Genomic DNA, 13,972 nt, shown 5'->3' on the forward strand with positions numbered 1-13,972 from the left:
TAAAACTAATCAAGAGTCATGTCTTGATACTTTTATACCGTTTTGAAAAAAATAAAAAGATTTTTCTGCAAAATCTCCCTCCTAAAAAAACTAAAAACAAAACAAGAGACATCCTCTTTACTGGATCATAATTTGAACTTTCTAACTCTTAATGGTTATTCTAAAAAGAGCGAATATTAAATATGATGACAGAGATGGAAGATGATCCTAATCATGCACAAAACACACAGAAAAACCTGAATCATGCACAGTATGATGACATCACTGAGACTTTGGCTGGGATTAAATGTTGAATTACTCTTTAAATCAAATTGACTTTGTCCTGAACTAAGCAGTAAATCTCAATTGACTTAAGCATAAACACAAACAACATTCTTGATCATAACAGTAATGCATCACAGAGCTGTCGCAGCAACAGAAATGCTGTCGATCTGTCGTCGTATCATCAGTTCAGCCTTTCCTTCTCTCCTCTTAACGCGGTCTGGCCCAATTGGTACAAAAACAGGAAGGGAAAGGACAGTTAAGAGTTTGAGGAGGGGGGGTCCATGCTACTGCAGCATGGCTAACTCGCCAGCACAGGGATCTGTGTTAGCATCTGGTTAAAAGGATCCAACCAGGATCAGTGGGGAGGACGCAGGATTTAACTTTAGCTTCCAGTTTTAATCCAGAAAAGGTCAGGATTCAGTTAGAGGGGACAGATAAGGATCAGTGATCATGTCTTCTACTTTAGTAGCTGTTAGTGACATTTATGCTTGTGCCTTATTTTGGTTTATAAGCAGAAAAGGTGGAATAACAGGTGTTTATCCAGACTTTGAACTCATGCATTGGTTTGTTTCAGTAATGGCTGAAGGTGGAAGGCATGCACAGGTGAGAGGTTTAGGAAAAAGAGAAATACTGTACCAATTGGCATGGGGCATCCAGCCCGTCCAGACCTGGCTGCCCTGGTTCCCCCTTTTCACCCTTAAATCCCCGGAAACCCTGTTTGCAAAGACGACCTAGGAGTGTTACTGACAGGGCGGTGGACGCCGCTAAACCCCTACATCCGCCTCTCAAGACAGACGCAAAGGAAAGGAAAGGATGGAGCTCCCGTACGAGATTGCTGAGTCCACGATCCAACCGAGAATTTCCTTTGAAGATTTTTGGGTCTGAACATAATTTTTTGGAAGTCTTTGGAATACAATTTTTTCATTCAACTTTTTTTGTATTCAACAAAAAAGGGTGCTATTTTTTCTGTATTCAGTAAAAAAGGTGTTTTTTGTTGCATTTTTTTGTGTTTTTCATGCTACATATTTTTTAAATATTTTCAGTGAAAAAATTATTGGTGTATTAAAAAAATAAATAATTAAACAGGTCGTCGTTTTGCACTCTAATTATCTTCGTTGTGGTAATTTCTTCTGTATTGAGTAATAAAAAAAAAAAAAAACGTTTCATTCATCTTTTTTGTGTTTTTTTGGGTAATAATAAAACACAAAAAGTTGTGTTTTTCTTTCTATTTTCTTATTTTTTTCTGTTAGATTTTTTTTGTAATCAATTAACTAAAATAAGTGTTCTTCATTCCAGTATTCTGTGCACGTTTTTTTGTATTGAAACAAACAAAAAGCTGTGTGGTTTTTTGTGTTTTTAGGGTGATTTTTGTGTTAATTTTTTTCTGTATTCAGTTTTAAAACAGGTGTTTTTATTCCAACTTTTTGTGTTTTTCATTCATTTTTTCCTGTGTTTGGTAAAAAGAAATACTGGTGTGTTTTTTGTATGCAATTGTGTTTTTAGTGTCATTTTTTTCTTGTATATAATGAAAAAGGTGCTTTTTGTTCTATTTTTTTTATGTTTTTCATGCTTATTTTTAAAAACATTCAGTAAATAAAATATTGTTTTGTTTTTTTTTTGTTTAAATTTGCTAATTTATTTTCTGTTTAAAAAAATATTGTTTGAGTTTTTGTGGTAATTCCTTTCTGTATTGAGCATTAAAAAAAAAGCAAAAACAAAACAGGTGTCTTTTAATTTTTAACATTTTGTGTTTGTTGGGCAATTCCTTACTGTATTAAAAAAGCAAAAAAAGGTTCTTTGTTCCAATTTTTTGTGCTAGGTTTTTTGTTTATTTATTTATAATGAAATGGGTGTTCTTCATTTCAAGTTTTTGCAAAAAAAGCAAAGAAAAAAAACAGGTATTTTTCCTTCTAATATTTGTGCCTTTTTTTCTTCCGTATTCTGCAGAAATTTGAACAAAAAACAAAAATTTTTATATTTCTGGGTGCATTTCATTCCAATTTTGTGTTTTTGGTGCTATTTACTTAAAGAACTACAAAAGCAAACAGCTAAACATGCTGGGCACAATGTTTTCTTATCATAGATATAATCCAAGTCTGTTTATTTAAATGCTCGTCATGATAGCGCCAGATTGGCCTTTTTTCTTTTTTCTTTTTACTACATACGCTTCCATAGGTCTTTCTAAAATATCAGGAATATCATATTTAAATTTGTTCTTCATCTTGGGTCTTTCTGGGACAGGAAGCTGGGTCTCAGTGTGCTCTTGGGGAGCTCCCCCTAGTGTGGGGCCGCTGCTTCACAGCCTTTGGGAAACCTCCGGCTCACAGTTGAGACATACCAATGGGCAGGGTGCATCTAATCCTGGGGCACCCTGTTCTCCTTTCTCGCCCTTAGGCCCTTTTTTGCCTTTCTTTCCCTTCTCCCCCTGTGGATACAATCAAGTTTAATTCATTTTATCCACAATGATGATGACTACAAGGAGGGATTAAGAATAGAGGCCATGACCAGAAGAAGTCATGGTCAAAAAGGTTAGATAGGAGAGGGCACCAGGCAGTTTGGGAGGGGGGGTTTTAGGCACAATCCTCGGGACAGGGAGAGGACAAAATAGGGATAGCAATGTAGGAAGGAGTGGAAAACACTTCATTGCCAAGGTGGGGTCAAAGGGCACAAAGGAGGAGAAAGACTAGCAGGAAAAACGCTCCAGAAAAACAAAATCACATCCATTAAAAAAAATCTTATAAAATACTTAAATCAAACAGCATTGTAGCAAATTGAAATAGGTTATGTCAAAAGTTAAGTACTTGATTTAATTAAAAATAACCAAACCTGTAGATACTCCAAAGATAGCATACACACCTGCCACAATGTTTTGTTGTAGCAGGAGCTTGTGTAGCATGCTAACGTAGCAGATTAGCATGCAAAATATAACATCTGTAGCTCACTGTGATTATTAAAATGACTATTTTCATTTTAAGACATCATGGACAAAACACTTAAACACAAAGAATTCAAACATCTGTGATTCACTCTCTAGGATTTTAATTAGGGATGTCCAGATCCAGTCACGTCGTTGGAAATCGGACTCGATCGGAATCAGGGATCAGATATTTACTTTATATTATTTTGATCAACACAATATCCTTCAAGTTTATTATTTTAAATAAATACTTGAGTAAAAGTCTGCATATCATAAACGAATCAAAACATTTTATTGCAGTGAAGAAGTTTCAGTTAGCAAGTTAGCAAGATATTCAAAGATTCAGTCTTCCTGGCTCAGAAACTCTTCATAAAAGTTTTAAACTGACAGCAAGTGTCTCTATTGGTTAAACAGCTGCATAGGGACCATCTACAAAGTGCAAAAAGTGGAAAAAATGATCCAAAAAAAGTCTCAAAAACAACTGAAATTAATAAATGGTTACATTGATATTAGTCATCAATAGTCTATTCATGTTACAGCAAAGATTTCACTATTTTTCACTCAAATTTTACTCAAACTTTCACACAACTTCACAGAAGTTCTCTGTTTAAGCATTACATGATATAAGAAAACTAATAATACAAAACCAGGAGAGAAAATTATTCTGTTTATTGAACTGGTAATTGAAAGTATTTCAAAAGTCTTGGCGAACACTCAAATCAAAAGATTCGGAAAAAAACCGGAACCAAAAAAATGGATCGGGACATCCCTAATTATAAACATTCCTTTCTTACTTGTGTTTTATTGAAAGTACCTTAACTATGATTACCGGTTAAGGGTAAAAGATTAGGTTAAGAGAAAGGTATTAAAACAAAAAGATTAATCAGTTCCTCCACAGAAAATAAATAATTTAATAACTTTTATCATATTTTTTCAAACTTTCATACCAAATTCTTTAATTTTTTTTTTCTTTCTAGAAATATCAAATTATTATTGTTGTTTTTTTTAAGGTAACTGGCCTTAAACGAGTTTATGTCACCAATTATTCAAGCTATGAACACCTAACAGTGAAGCTGGTGAGCATAAACTCCTACTTCACAGATGGAAGTTTGAAGTGGAGGAATAGGATTAATCCTTAAAGCCCAGAAAACACACAATACCTCCAACACAGTAAACAATAAAGACATCAGGATTTTGTTAGTTCAATAAAGAATCAGGTTAGCCACAGGCTGCTGAACTGAAGGAGAAGAAATGCATCAGATTTGTGTTCGTGCATGAAAAACAACCAAGGAGGATGTTGAAGTGCCTGTTGTCAATGGACTTGTTCGGGTTAAAATGTAGAAAATATTTTTGGGCTGGACTTGAAAGAATGAAGATGGTAAACCATTGATAAGTGGAGAACAAAAGCTGCTTTGGGAGAATTGGGAATGATGTTTAATGCAAAGTATGGATACCTTGGTGTAAAACTTATGATTCAGTAAAGCTACTGAAACTTTCAAAATAAAAGAGCATCTCTAGGTTATTAATCCCTAAAATAAGCTAAAAATGTTTCTATCTACTCTGTGATTCCTTACTAAAAAACAAAATCTCTGCTGTCCATTGACATCAGTCCTCTGCAGTGTTAGGGGAATAAACAAACCGTCAAAGCACATCTACTTCTACCTTTTCTCCTCTTTCCCCTTCGTCTCCTTTCTCTCCCCTTAAGCCTGGTAACCCCTGCAAAAGCACAACTAAACTTCATTACTCTGGCTTTACTGCGCACGCTCAGCGGCACGTTTCCCGTCGAACTAAACGCAGGAAGGAAAGAAAAACATGGAATGACAAGATAGTGATAAGAATGGGTGAATCAGGGGAGGTGGTGTGCAATGCCGGAGTTAAAGCTTGGCTCATGGGTTCCTTATTTGTGAGTCTGTTTACTCACAAAAACAGAAAATTAAAAGACGTCGATGGACTTACATCCAATCCTGGTGTTCCAGCAGCTCCCTGTAAAAAGGGAAATGGGACAGATTTAGTTACAACATATGATGAATGGCGTTTACCCATGCAGTAACAGTACCCGAACACTGGCGCCATCCTATAACCACCAGGAGTTACGTGACCCGAGGACACTTGGACATATCTCTATACCTAGTTCAAGTTTCTTATGAAAATGTGTACAATACACCAATTAAAGTCATATAGTGTGAGTATTCGCAAGAATGTGTTTGATACAATACATATCACGATACGATACATAGAGATATACCCCAAGACTGTATCAAAACAAATTTTCCCATTTTTTTTTAAGGAGTATAAATTAGTAAAAACACTAAGAAGTCTCACAACAACAATAACAGCGAGGCTGACTGAACCAATGACCCTTAACATTTAAGAACTCAGAAGATCTTGTTGTTCTGGTGTGGTGTAGAACTGCTCAACATGTGGTGTATTGCCAACTAGCGGTTGAGGGTTTAAGTGGAAAACAAAAGTAAGACACCGAAGGACTCAAATAATTAATTACATATCGTCTTGTCAGCTATTTAAATCGATACAAATGAAATATCGCGACACATCACTAAATGGATTTTCTCCTGGTGAGATATATGTTGGAGAATTCACCTCATCATGAACTACCGTCTTTATTAAGTGTTATACCTGAATCTTCTTCCAAACAAAAGCCTTTAATTTAGTCAAATTTGACAAAAACTATTGCCTAATGTAATTATTCTAAATGAAAGTGCAGGTGACAAATCGTACCAACAGAAAACATTTCACTGCTAAGTTGCAACTCAAGTATGAGACAAATAAAATTGATTGATTGAAACATTTTTGTATTTTTGTTGGTTTCAACTTTGACATTCACATTTTTTAGTGTATTTTCTTTTGTTTTCTACATCCTGATTGGTTGTGATCATCGTCAATCATAGACTATTTCTAAAAACTGGACACAACACGTTTTGAGACCTCATAATGCATGACCTCCAGCCCTCGCGAAATCAGGCTAGAGCCTTCATCGCCACTTCCTGATACGTCTACCGCCATATTGCAACCGATTGCCACCCCTCGATGGCGATTAGATCTGATTGGTCAGATTATGACTTGAATAACTGGCGATAAAGAAAAAATATTTAAAAAAATGTTAGCATTATAAAGAACGTGCTAAGAAGATTATATCAGAGCAAGAATGGTTATTCTATGTGACTTTGGGCTTTTTGCTACTCCTGGATACTTCCTGTTTGGAACATGAGGGGGGGGGGGGTCAGTCCATTGATATTCATGTCAATGTTGTCAATCAATCTCCTCCGAGTAGTACCTCTTGTATAGAATGGATTCAATTGGTTAAATGTACATAGATCTTCGATTGTTCTCATTCCATGAACTGGACTGATTTTGAAGGCTTTGAGCAAGCGTGTGTAAATGTTCATGTTTGTCTGAGAAAGTTGTAGAAAGTGTTTAAGGAAGGGTTTTACAGCCTACTTTTAGGATTTTATCTATTGCTGGTTACTTTTAGAACCCAGAGATAAACGAGAGAACATCCTAGATGTTAGGACTTACTGGTAGTCCGTAGGGTCCTCGTGGTCCTGGCTCACCTGGAGATCCCTTTTCACCCTTATGAAGATTGAAAAATCGTATTAACGTGAACTTTGTCTATACTATAATTTTGGAATCACAAGCTAACGACTTTGTTGGCAATAAGAAACTACCAAAACATGCATCTTACCATGTCCCCCTTTGGCCCGGCTGGCCCAGATGGACCCGGAGGTCCGTCCATGCCCTGCAAAAAGTTGCATCCACCATGAATTTCCATCTTTGTATTTCCACAGACCTCATCAAGCACAGTTTCCTTCTTAATGCACAGAATCTGGCCTGAGCTGCACCCGGCACACAGAGTAGTAGACGTGCACTGGCCACAAAGGACATCTATACGGCACTGCTGACACAGTTAATGTATGAGTGTGTGTTAATGCTGAGTTAATGCAACACAGGACAGAACATGAGCCCTAAAACAACTTCGGCACGGATACTGAACTCTGTGTGGCTCAAAAAAATGTGCAAAGATGTAAAACAGGTTCTTCCAGATCTCCCACTCTGCTTGCTTTTCAGTTATTCTGATAAAAGACCCACTCTATGAAAAATGTGTTCTTGTAGCATTTTTTTTGATGATAGAGAACATATATTGAAAAAGATAAGCTTAAAATTGTAAATCTGAGTATGTCTTTGTTTAAATCTTGTGAATCAGGCGAAAAGATTTAGCTTGAAAAGGATTATATGTGTCGTAGAAAAAACGCTAGGCGGGCCATAAGTTCCATGCTCCGCCCACTTGTAGATGACTAGATCCGTCTTCGTTTTTCTCAACCGAGCTGGCATCTGGATCAAAACTGTACGGCTGGTCGCAGTTTTTCTGCACCAGTAATGCTAGGTTGGGAGTATGAGGGTCTGTAAGTTAGCAGGAGAGAATGGAAACAGAGAGCTCTCAGCAATGGGGAGGGGAAGAGGTGGCGGGGTTGCTCCGTGCAAATTTCTAATGAACTACTGAAACCATGTCCAAGAAAACAGAATAAAATGATCAAAAAATGATCAGAGTGGGACTTCAACTTGATACGGTCAATTCTCCAGATCTCGCTAATCAACATTAACGAGAGGCCAGAATACCTTAAAGCAAGCAGGGTGATGGGATCCTCAGGACCAAATCTGGGCAGCCATGCGATATAAACAAAATGACTGCTCCCTCCTTTGAGGATCAATAAAGGATGAGGTGACATGGAGTACAGAAAAACTGTGCTAACAGGGAGAAGAAGAAGAAGACACAAGTTGGAGTGGTGAAGCCTCTTGGTCACATGACACTCACCCTAATTCCAGGCTTGCCGTCCAAGCCGGAGGCTCCCTGTGCGGTTATGGAGGTATGAGTGACATGAACAAGGCGGGATTAGTACCAGATGAACACTGTTATTAGGACAGCTTGATGGCAGCAACGTCAACTTAATTACACCATGTGTGTTACGAGGCAAAGCAGTCCGAACGGGCAAATGAAAATGAAGACGGGAGGTGCAGCAGGTACTATGGACACACGCGCACACACATACACACTCTTTATGCACAACAAGGAGTCTGGCACCAGCTGGATGGAAGAGGTTTCTATGATTGTTGGTGGTTTGTTGTGCAACTTACAGGGAGACCCAGAGGTCCACGGTCCCCTTTGTGTCCCGGTTCTCCTCTAATGCCCTTCAAACCGTGCAAACCAGGTTCCCCCTAAAACGATAAAGGCAAAGGTATAGAACATCTTTTAAGCTACGCTCACACTGGCCTCAAATTCACATTTCTGTATTCAAAACTCTTGAGTTCAATCATAGCTACACATTTCTACGATAGTTTTTAGACTCTACATTAAACCAGTTTAATGTATGGATGATGCCCCTTTAATTCATGGAGGTGCTCACCATTTGAAATTAAATCATGAAGGAAAAAATAATAACTGCGGTTTGTGACCAGACTGAATTAAATAAAACCAAGTCTTTCATTTATTAGAATAGAGCTTTGAAAAAGAAAAAGCCTGGAGCATTTACAAGATTTGCACCGCATCGATATTCCATACCAAGCCTCTTCCAAGTGTAGGTAGCCGACATACGCCAGTACAAAAAGAAAATGACAGAAGCCCCTCCCTGCTTGTGCATTGTGAACATCATAAGTTGAAAAACACATTGAAGAACCTGCGTGAATGTAGCTTCACACTCTTCTTGCATCAGAAGCCCTGATTGCATTAATGTGTTTTTTATATAACTGCCTTTTTTTACTTTAAAGACCCACTCCCATCATTTTTTGAGCTATTTAAGATTATGTTGCTTTTAGCCAAAATGTAAAAACCTGTTGTTTTCTAGGACAAAGTTTCAGCAAAGCAGTAGCTCTCTAGAAATTTTCTTCTGGGTTGTGGGTGGGACTGTAAGCCCCATTTTCCCATCATCCATCTGTTTAAACGCTCTCCCACTAGCTTATAGACTCTCACTACACCAACTTAACATCACCGGTGGAATAAAAATGACGAGAAACGATCATCAGAAAAATGCCACAAATGACTGTTAAAAACTTGATTTTCATCGTAAATTATAGTTTCCTTTCATAGTGACCTTTACCTTTGGCCCAGGGAAGCCATGGGGTCCCTAAAAGACAAGAACAAGAAGGGTGAGTATATTAGTACATTTTAGGTCTACGTCTGTTTTTAAAAAAGGGGAATGTCTTTCATCACAGAAAAACAAATCTATAAAAATGAAAAGAAAAGGGGTGAATTAGTGCATCTCTTGACTGATTTTCAACAACTGTTCTGGGCTCTGTTTTTCTTTCATATTTGTTCACGGCACAACCTTCAATGAACGACTTCATAACACGGCTTTGAATTACACAAAAAGTGAAAATGTAAGTGTTTGTGATGAATAACTGGCAGTAGTTAATACTGTAGCACTTCAAACTTGTTGAAACATGACTCAAACACTTGACCGAGCCGGTGTTGTGTCACACTGTCAGAACGTTCTGGCAGCTTAACATGCAGGTATGCATTCCTGCAGGGAGAAGACATTGCTGTTGTGATGAAACAATCTTCTAATTGACAGTTAATTCATTAAACTACCCCTCTAACGTGGAACCTTCAGAGACAGATTTTAAAAATGATTTTCCCTAAACACTCACCATGGGTCCTGGGGGGCCGTGGGGTCCTGGTGGCCCCGGAGGCCCACTGATCTAAAACACAAAAAAAAAAATCAACAAGTATTGTTTTGTAAATGCATTAAAAATCCATTGTTGTATATTTATCTTTTTTTTCATAGCAAGTTTAAATTGCTTTTCCTTACAGATGGACCTTGTGAACCAGGAAGTCCTGAATCTCCTTTATCTCCTTTTACCCCATTGACACCCTGTGCAGGAAGATCTTTATGAAATATTGTTTTGTTTTTAACGTCAGGTGAACTCTGCGGTTTGACTCCATTTCTTACAGGTAGACCTGGCAAACCAGTTGTTCCTTTTTCCCCCGAGGCTCCCGGCATTCCCATGTCTCCTTTGGAACCTTTATAGCCCTAAATGAGTTGTACACAAAAATAAACGTGTGAAAAAGAGTTTTTTTTTAAGTCTCTTTTAAACATTTTTTGGAATAAGAATATAAGAGTTTCAGGCATTGTTGAACTCACTCTCTCTCCATCAAGTCCAGGGAGGCCAGGCATACCACGATCGCCCTAAGATCACAGTAGTACAAATGTAAAGAGAATGTATAAGATATAGGAAAATTCATCCAAATGTTAACATTCTGTTGAAATGTTAAATAAAAAAACTTTACCTTCATGCCCGGTGGTCCCATTGGTCCAGCTGGGCCAGGAGGACCCTAAACAAAGAAAGTGATGGATAAATGTTGATTATAATTCATAATAAATAAAAAAATAAATAATCTTAAATTACTCTGGCTAATGCGATAAATAAAAAGCAAACAATCACTTAATGAGTACAAGATGCATAACTCAAAGACAAACTGTATGGACACATGAAGAAATATTTAACAACTGACTTTAGTAAAAATCAATTGACAATAATAAAACTTTCAGTGTATTTATTTAAAGCCTCAATTACTATCATTGACTGTATATAGAGAAATAGACTGAGAGAGTGAGATGTCACCCATAGAAAATGCCTTACTTCTGGGTCCAACATAATGAGCGAGCTGTCGTCAGTAAGCAATGATTGGTCCAAACCAATCTGAGTCATTGTTTCTATAGAAACCACTCTAGCCAATCAGGAGTGAGCTTATTGGAGATCAACAGCCCTACCACTTAAAAGCTGGACACATTAAATCTGTCAATCAAACAGACCACCTACTTTAATTGAGGCATTTGATTGGCCAGTTTATAACTTAAATAGTTTGCTATAGAGAAAAATATATTGCAAACAAATAGAATAATAAGAACATATTATGAAAAAAGGTATCTGAGCAATATTTTTTATTGAATGCTAATAACTTCTCGGAGCCAGCAGGTACTTCCTGTTTGGAACACCAGTGGGGAGGAGTCACTCAGTCCAGCTCTCTTATACAGTCAGTGGTTGGTAGCCATGCTATGAGTAATACTGGAGTTAACATTGTGAGGAGTGAATCAATATGCTGACAAGTGAACAACTATTTTCTTCAAAAGTATAGCATAGGAAAGCATAGCATAGTATATCATGTTAGTACTTTATTGTAGTACAACATTGTGTTAGAAAATCATGTAGGAAAGTAGAGCATTTGTAGCATTAATTAAAGTATAGCATGGAATAGCATGCTATATACATTTTCATATCATATTGTAGTTTGCAGCATACTGTGTAGCCTAAAGGAAGATAGTATAGTAAAGTATACATTTTTACTCTAAATGTACATGTAGTATAAATAGCATAGAATAGATTAGCACAGTTTGCAGGTTTTAATGCCAAAGTATAGTATACATTTATCAATTAGTATAGTATCATGCTAAGGTTTAGTACAGCCGTGAATTTAGTACATTAACATCTACTACAGTAGATTATAACATAGTATAGCAAAAACATTGATCAAGTAATACTAGTTATGTTGTCAAAATAACCTGATAGGTGAAATTGGATTACAGATGTTTCAACTGTGTTAAACTCTTCCCTTCACACTTTATAAACTTTCCTCATAAACTTTTCTTTCTTTTGATTATAACTCTCAAAGTTCAAACCTTCAAAGAAAAACAACTCAAAAGAATGAAAACAAAGATCTGCACACATTGGAGCGGAGGCTTGATAGGTAACAGCCAACACTGGATGTCTCGGTCTTCTTATGTAATAAAGCTGTGCTTTACAGTGATGAAATGCCAACAAGCAAAACTGAACGAAACCACTGTTTAATAGAACCAGAATTTGAACCCAAAAAAAATTAAAAACACAAACTTCAGAACTAAAAAAGATTTGCATTTACTTTCTTTTTGTACTTCACAACATATGATGTTGAATGTCACAAATTTCAAGCTTTTTTTTTTTTTTTAATATGTTCTCTGTGACGCAATAAATACCAGTGTCGAATACATAAATATGTGGAGGGAAGAATGAAAGGAATGTACATTTAACCCATAAAAAACCATATTGACATTAGTGTAACAGAAAATATCAGAAATGGGTTCTGTGATCCACTTGGTTTATGATGCATTCTGCATCATTTAATTTAAATGGGTTTGGGTCTTTATGGGTTAAAATGTAAATATATATCTCTTGAAAGTTTGAACAAAAGGAAAAACTTTCTCACAGTTTTCATGTGCTCCAAATTCACAAAATGAATAAAGAAATACTCAGAAATCCATTTTAAGCTTATTGTTCTTAATATATGCCCTTCATCCTCAGAAAAATTTAACAAAAACAAGTTAAAAACACCAAAATCACTATTTTTTAATCAGAGTGTGTATTTACAGATTCCTCTAATGTTTCTAAAATAAACTTTGTGGTGGGTGAGAAAGCACAAATGCATCAAAATGCAAACGAAAACCAGTTACGGCGTTGGATTTGACTCATGCTGCCACTTATGAAGATGAAATGTCACACAGAACACACAGAGCCCATTTACCGTGACTGTAATAGTGGTAATCTTCTGCAGAAGGCCAAAGGAGAGGAAATGAGAGATAAGATAGCAGAGGTCACATATGAGAAACCTTAGTGTTGGCACATTTCTGTGGTTATATAAGGTGTGCCTTTATCAGGACACCTAATTCTATAGAAGAAAACATCACTGTTTAATCTTAAACACAGATTCTCCAATGTCGGGGTTAGTCATATTTGAGAATTAATTTTATTAAAAAGAACATTTGTCATTTAAATTCACCAGCTAAAATATTTTTTATTTTATTTGTAATTTTATTTTATAAAGCTATGGATAAATACCTATCGTTCTTGACCAACAAAAGCTCTCAAAGTGGCGGCTACATCAAACATAACTGATATGAAAGCAGTAAAACAGAAAGCAAAAGGGGCTGAGCAAGGAAAGAAGTCGTCCAACCTGTAAAGCTTCTTGAATATTTCCGTTGTAGTCGATGATTTCTGTCGTTCCTTGGTCTCCTTTCTGCCCCGGAGGTCCCTAAACAACAGTGAGAAACACAGAAATAGACATTTATCATAAAATAAGCGAATCCCCATGATAAGGAGGTGTGTGAGTGTATAAGAGAACTGGACTGAGCGACCCTCACCACTGATATTATTAACAGGAAGTACCTGATGGCTCCAAGAAGCCAAAATCTATGGACTTCTATTGAGAATAAACATCCGTATTGCGAAAAATGGCGACTGAATTGACTTCCCTTCATAGTGAGCCATACTAAATGGTCACACTCATTCCGTCCAGTTTTCATATACAGTCAATGGGTTCAATTACAACCCAAATTAAAAATCTATTCACTAAAATGCTAGAAAAGTCCTGAAAATGTTTTCAGCTTCATACCTTTGGACCGGCTGACCCCATCTCCCCTTTATCTCCAGTTTCTCCCTAAAGAGAAAGCACAAACAACCATTTTTACTATCTACTGAAGCCAGCCGAAAGAGGAGCTGGTCAAGCTCACATTAGAGTAAGTAATGAACATGTCTTGGCTGCAAATATTTAACTTAAAAAAAACAAAGAGGGGATAAAACTCAATGACAAACCTCAGGTCACATCACTTTACCAGTTTTGTAACTTTTTAAAGCATCTTTTGTGTTTTCTCCATGTTTAATTTAAATGGCAAATTAAACATGTTTAGATTATATATACATAAAAATTTTTAAATAATTACTGGTATATTTTTGTACCTTTACAAGTACAGG

General features: G+C 36.6%; 1 protein-coding gene across 5 annotated transcripts in view; it reads right to left on the bottom strand.

Annotated features, from left to right (window-relative positions):
* LOC112156147 (collagen alpha-1(XXV) chain) overlaps positions 1-13,972 on the bottom strand; it is a 173,370-nt gene that overhangs the window by 5,326 nt on the left and 154,072 nt on the right. For 3 of the 5 annotated variants that reach the window (XM_024288328.2, XM_024288327.2, XM_036216714.1), the window contains 16 exons: positions 13,614-13,658; positions 13,176-13,253; positions 12,747-12,770; positions 10,479-10,523; positions 10,333-10,377; positions 10,141-10,221; positions 10,000-10,062; positions 9,839-9,889; positions 9,289-9,315; positions 8,330-8,410; positions 8,010-8,045; positions 6,882-6,935; positions 6,716-6,769; positions 5,138-5,164; positions 4,844-4,897; positions 2,603-2,689 (listed from right to left, as the gene is read on the bottom strand). In XM_024288328.2, coding sequence (XP_024144096.1) covers positions 2,603-2,689; positions 4,844-4,897; positions 5,138-5,164; positions 6,716-6,769; positions 6,882-6,935; positions 8,010-8,045; positions 8,330-8,410; positions 9,289-9,315; positions 9,839-9,889; positions 10,000-10,062; positions 10,141-10,221; positions 10,333-10,377; positions 10,479-10,523; positions 12,747-12,770; positions 13,176-13,253; positions 13,614-13,658 — 852 coding nt within the window. Of the gene's footprint in view, positions 1-900; positions 979-2,602; positions 2,690-4,843; positions 4,898-5,137; positions 5,165-6,715; positions 6,770-6,881; positions 6,936-8,009; positions 8,046-8,329; positions 8,411-9,288; positions 9,316-9,838; positions 9,890-9,999; positions 10,063-10,140; positions 10,222-10,332; positions 10,378-10,478; positions 10,524-12,746; positions 12,771-13,175; positions 13,254-13,613; positions 13,659-13,972 lie in introns of all 5 variants that reach the window. The other 2 variants (XM_036216715.1, XM_024288334.2) reach the window with 2 other exon arrangements.

The sequence above is a fragment of the Oryzias melastigma genome, linkage group LG18, assembly GCF_002922805.2.
Source record: "Oryzias melastigma strain HK-1 linkage group LG18, ASM292280v2, whole genome shotgun sequence".
Lineage (NCBI taxonomy): Eukaryota > Metazoa > Chordata > Actinopteri > Beloniformes > Adrianichthyidae > Oryzias > Oryzias melastigma.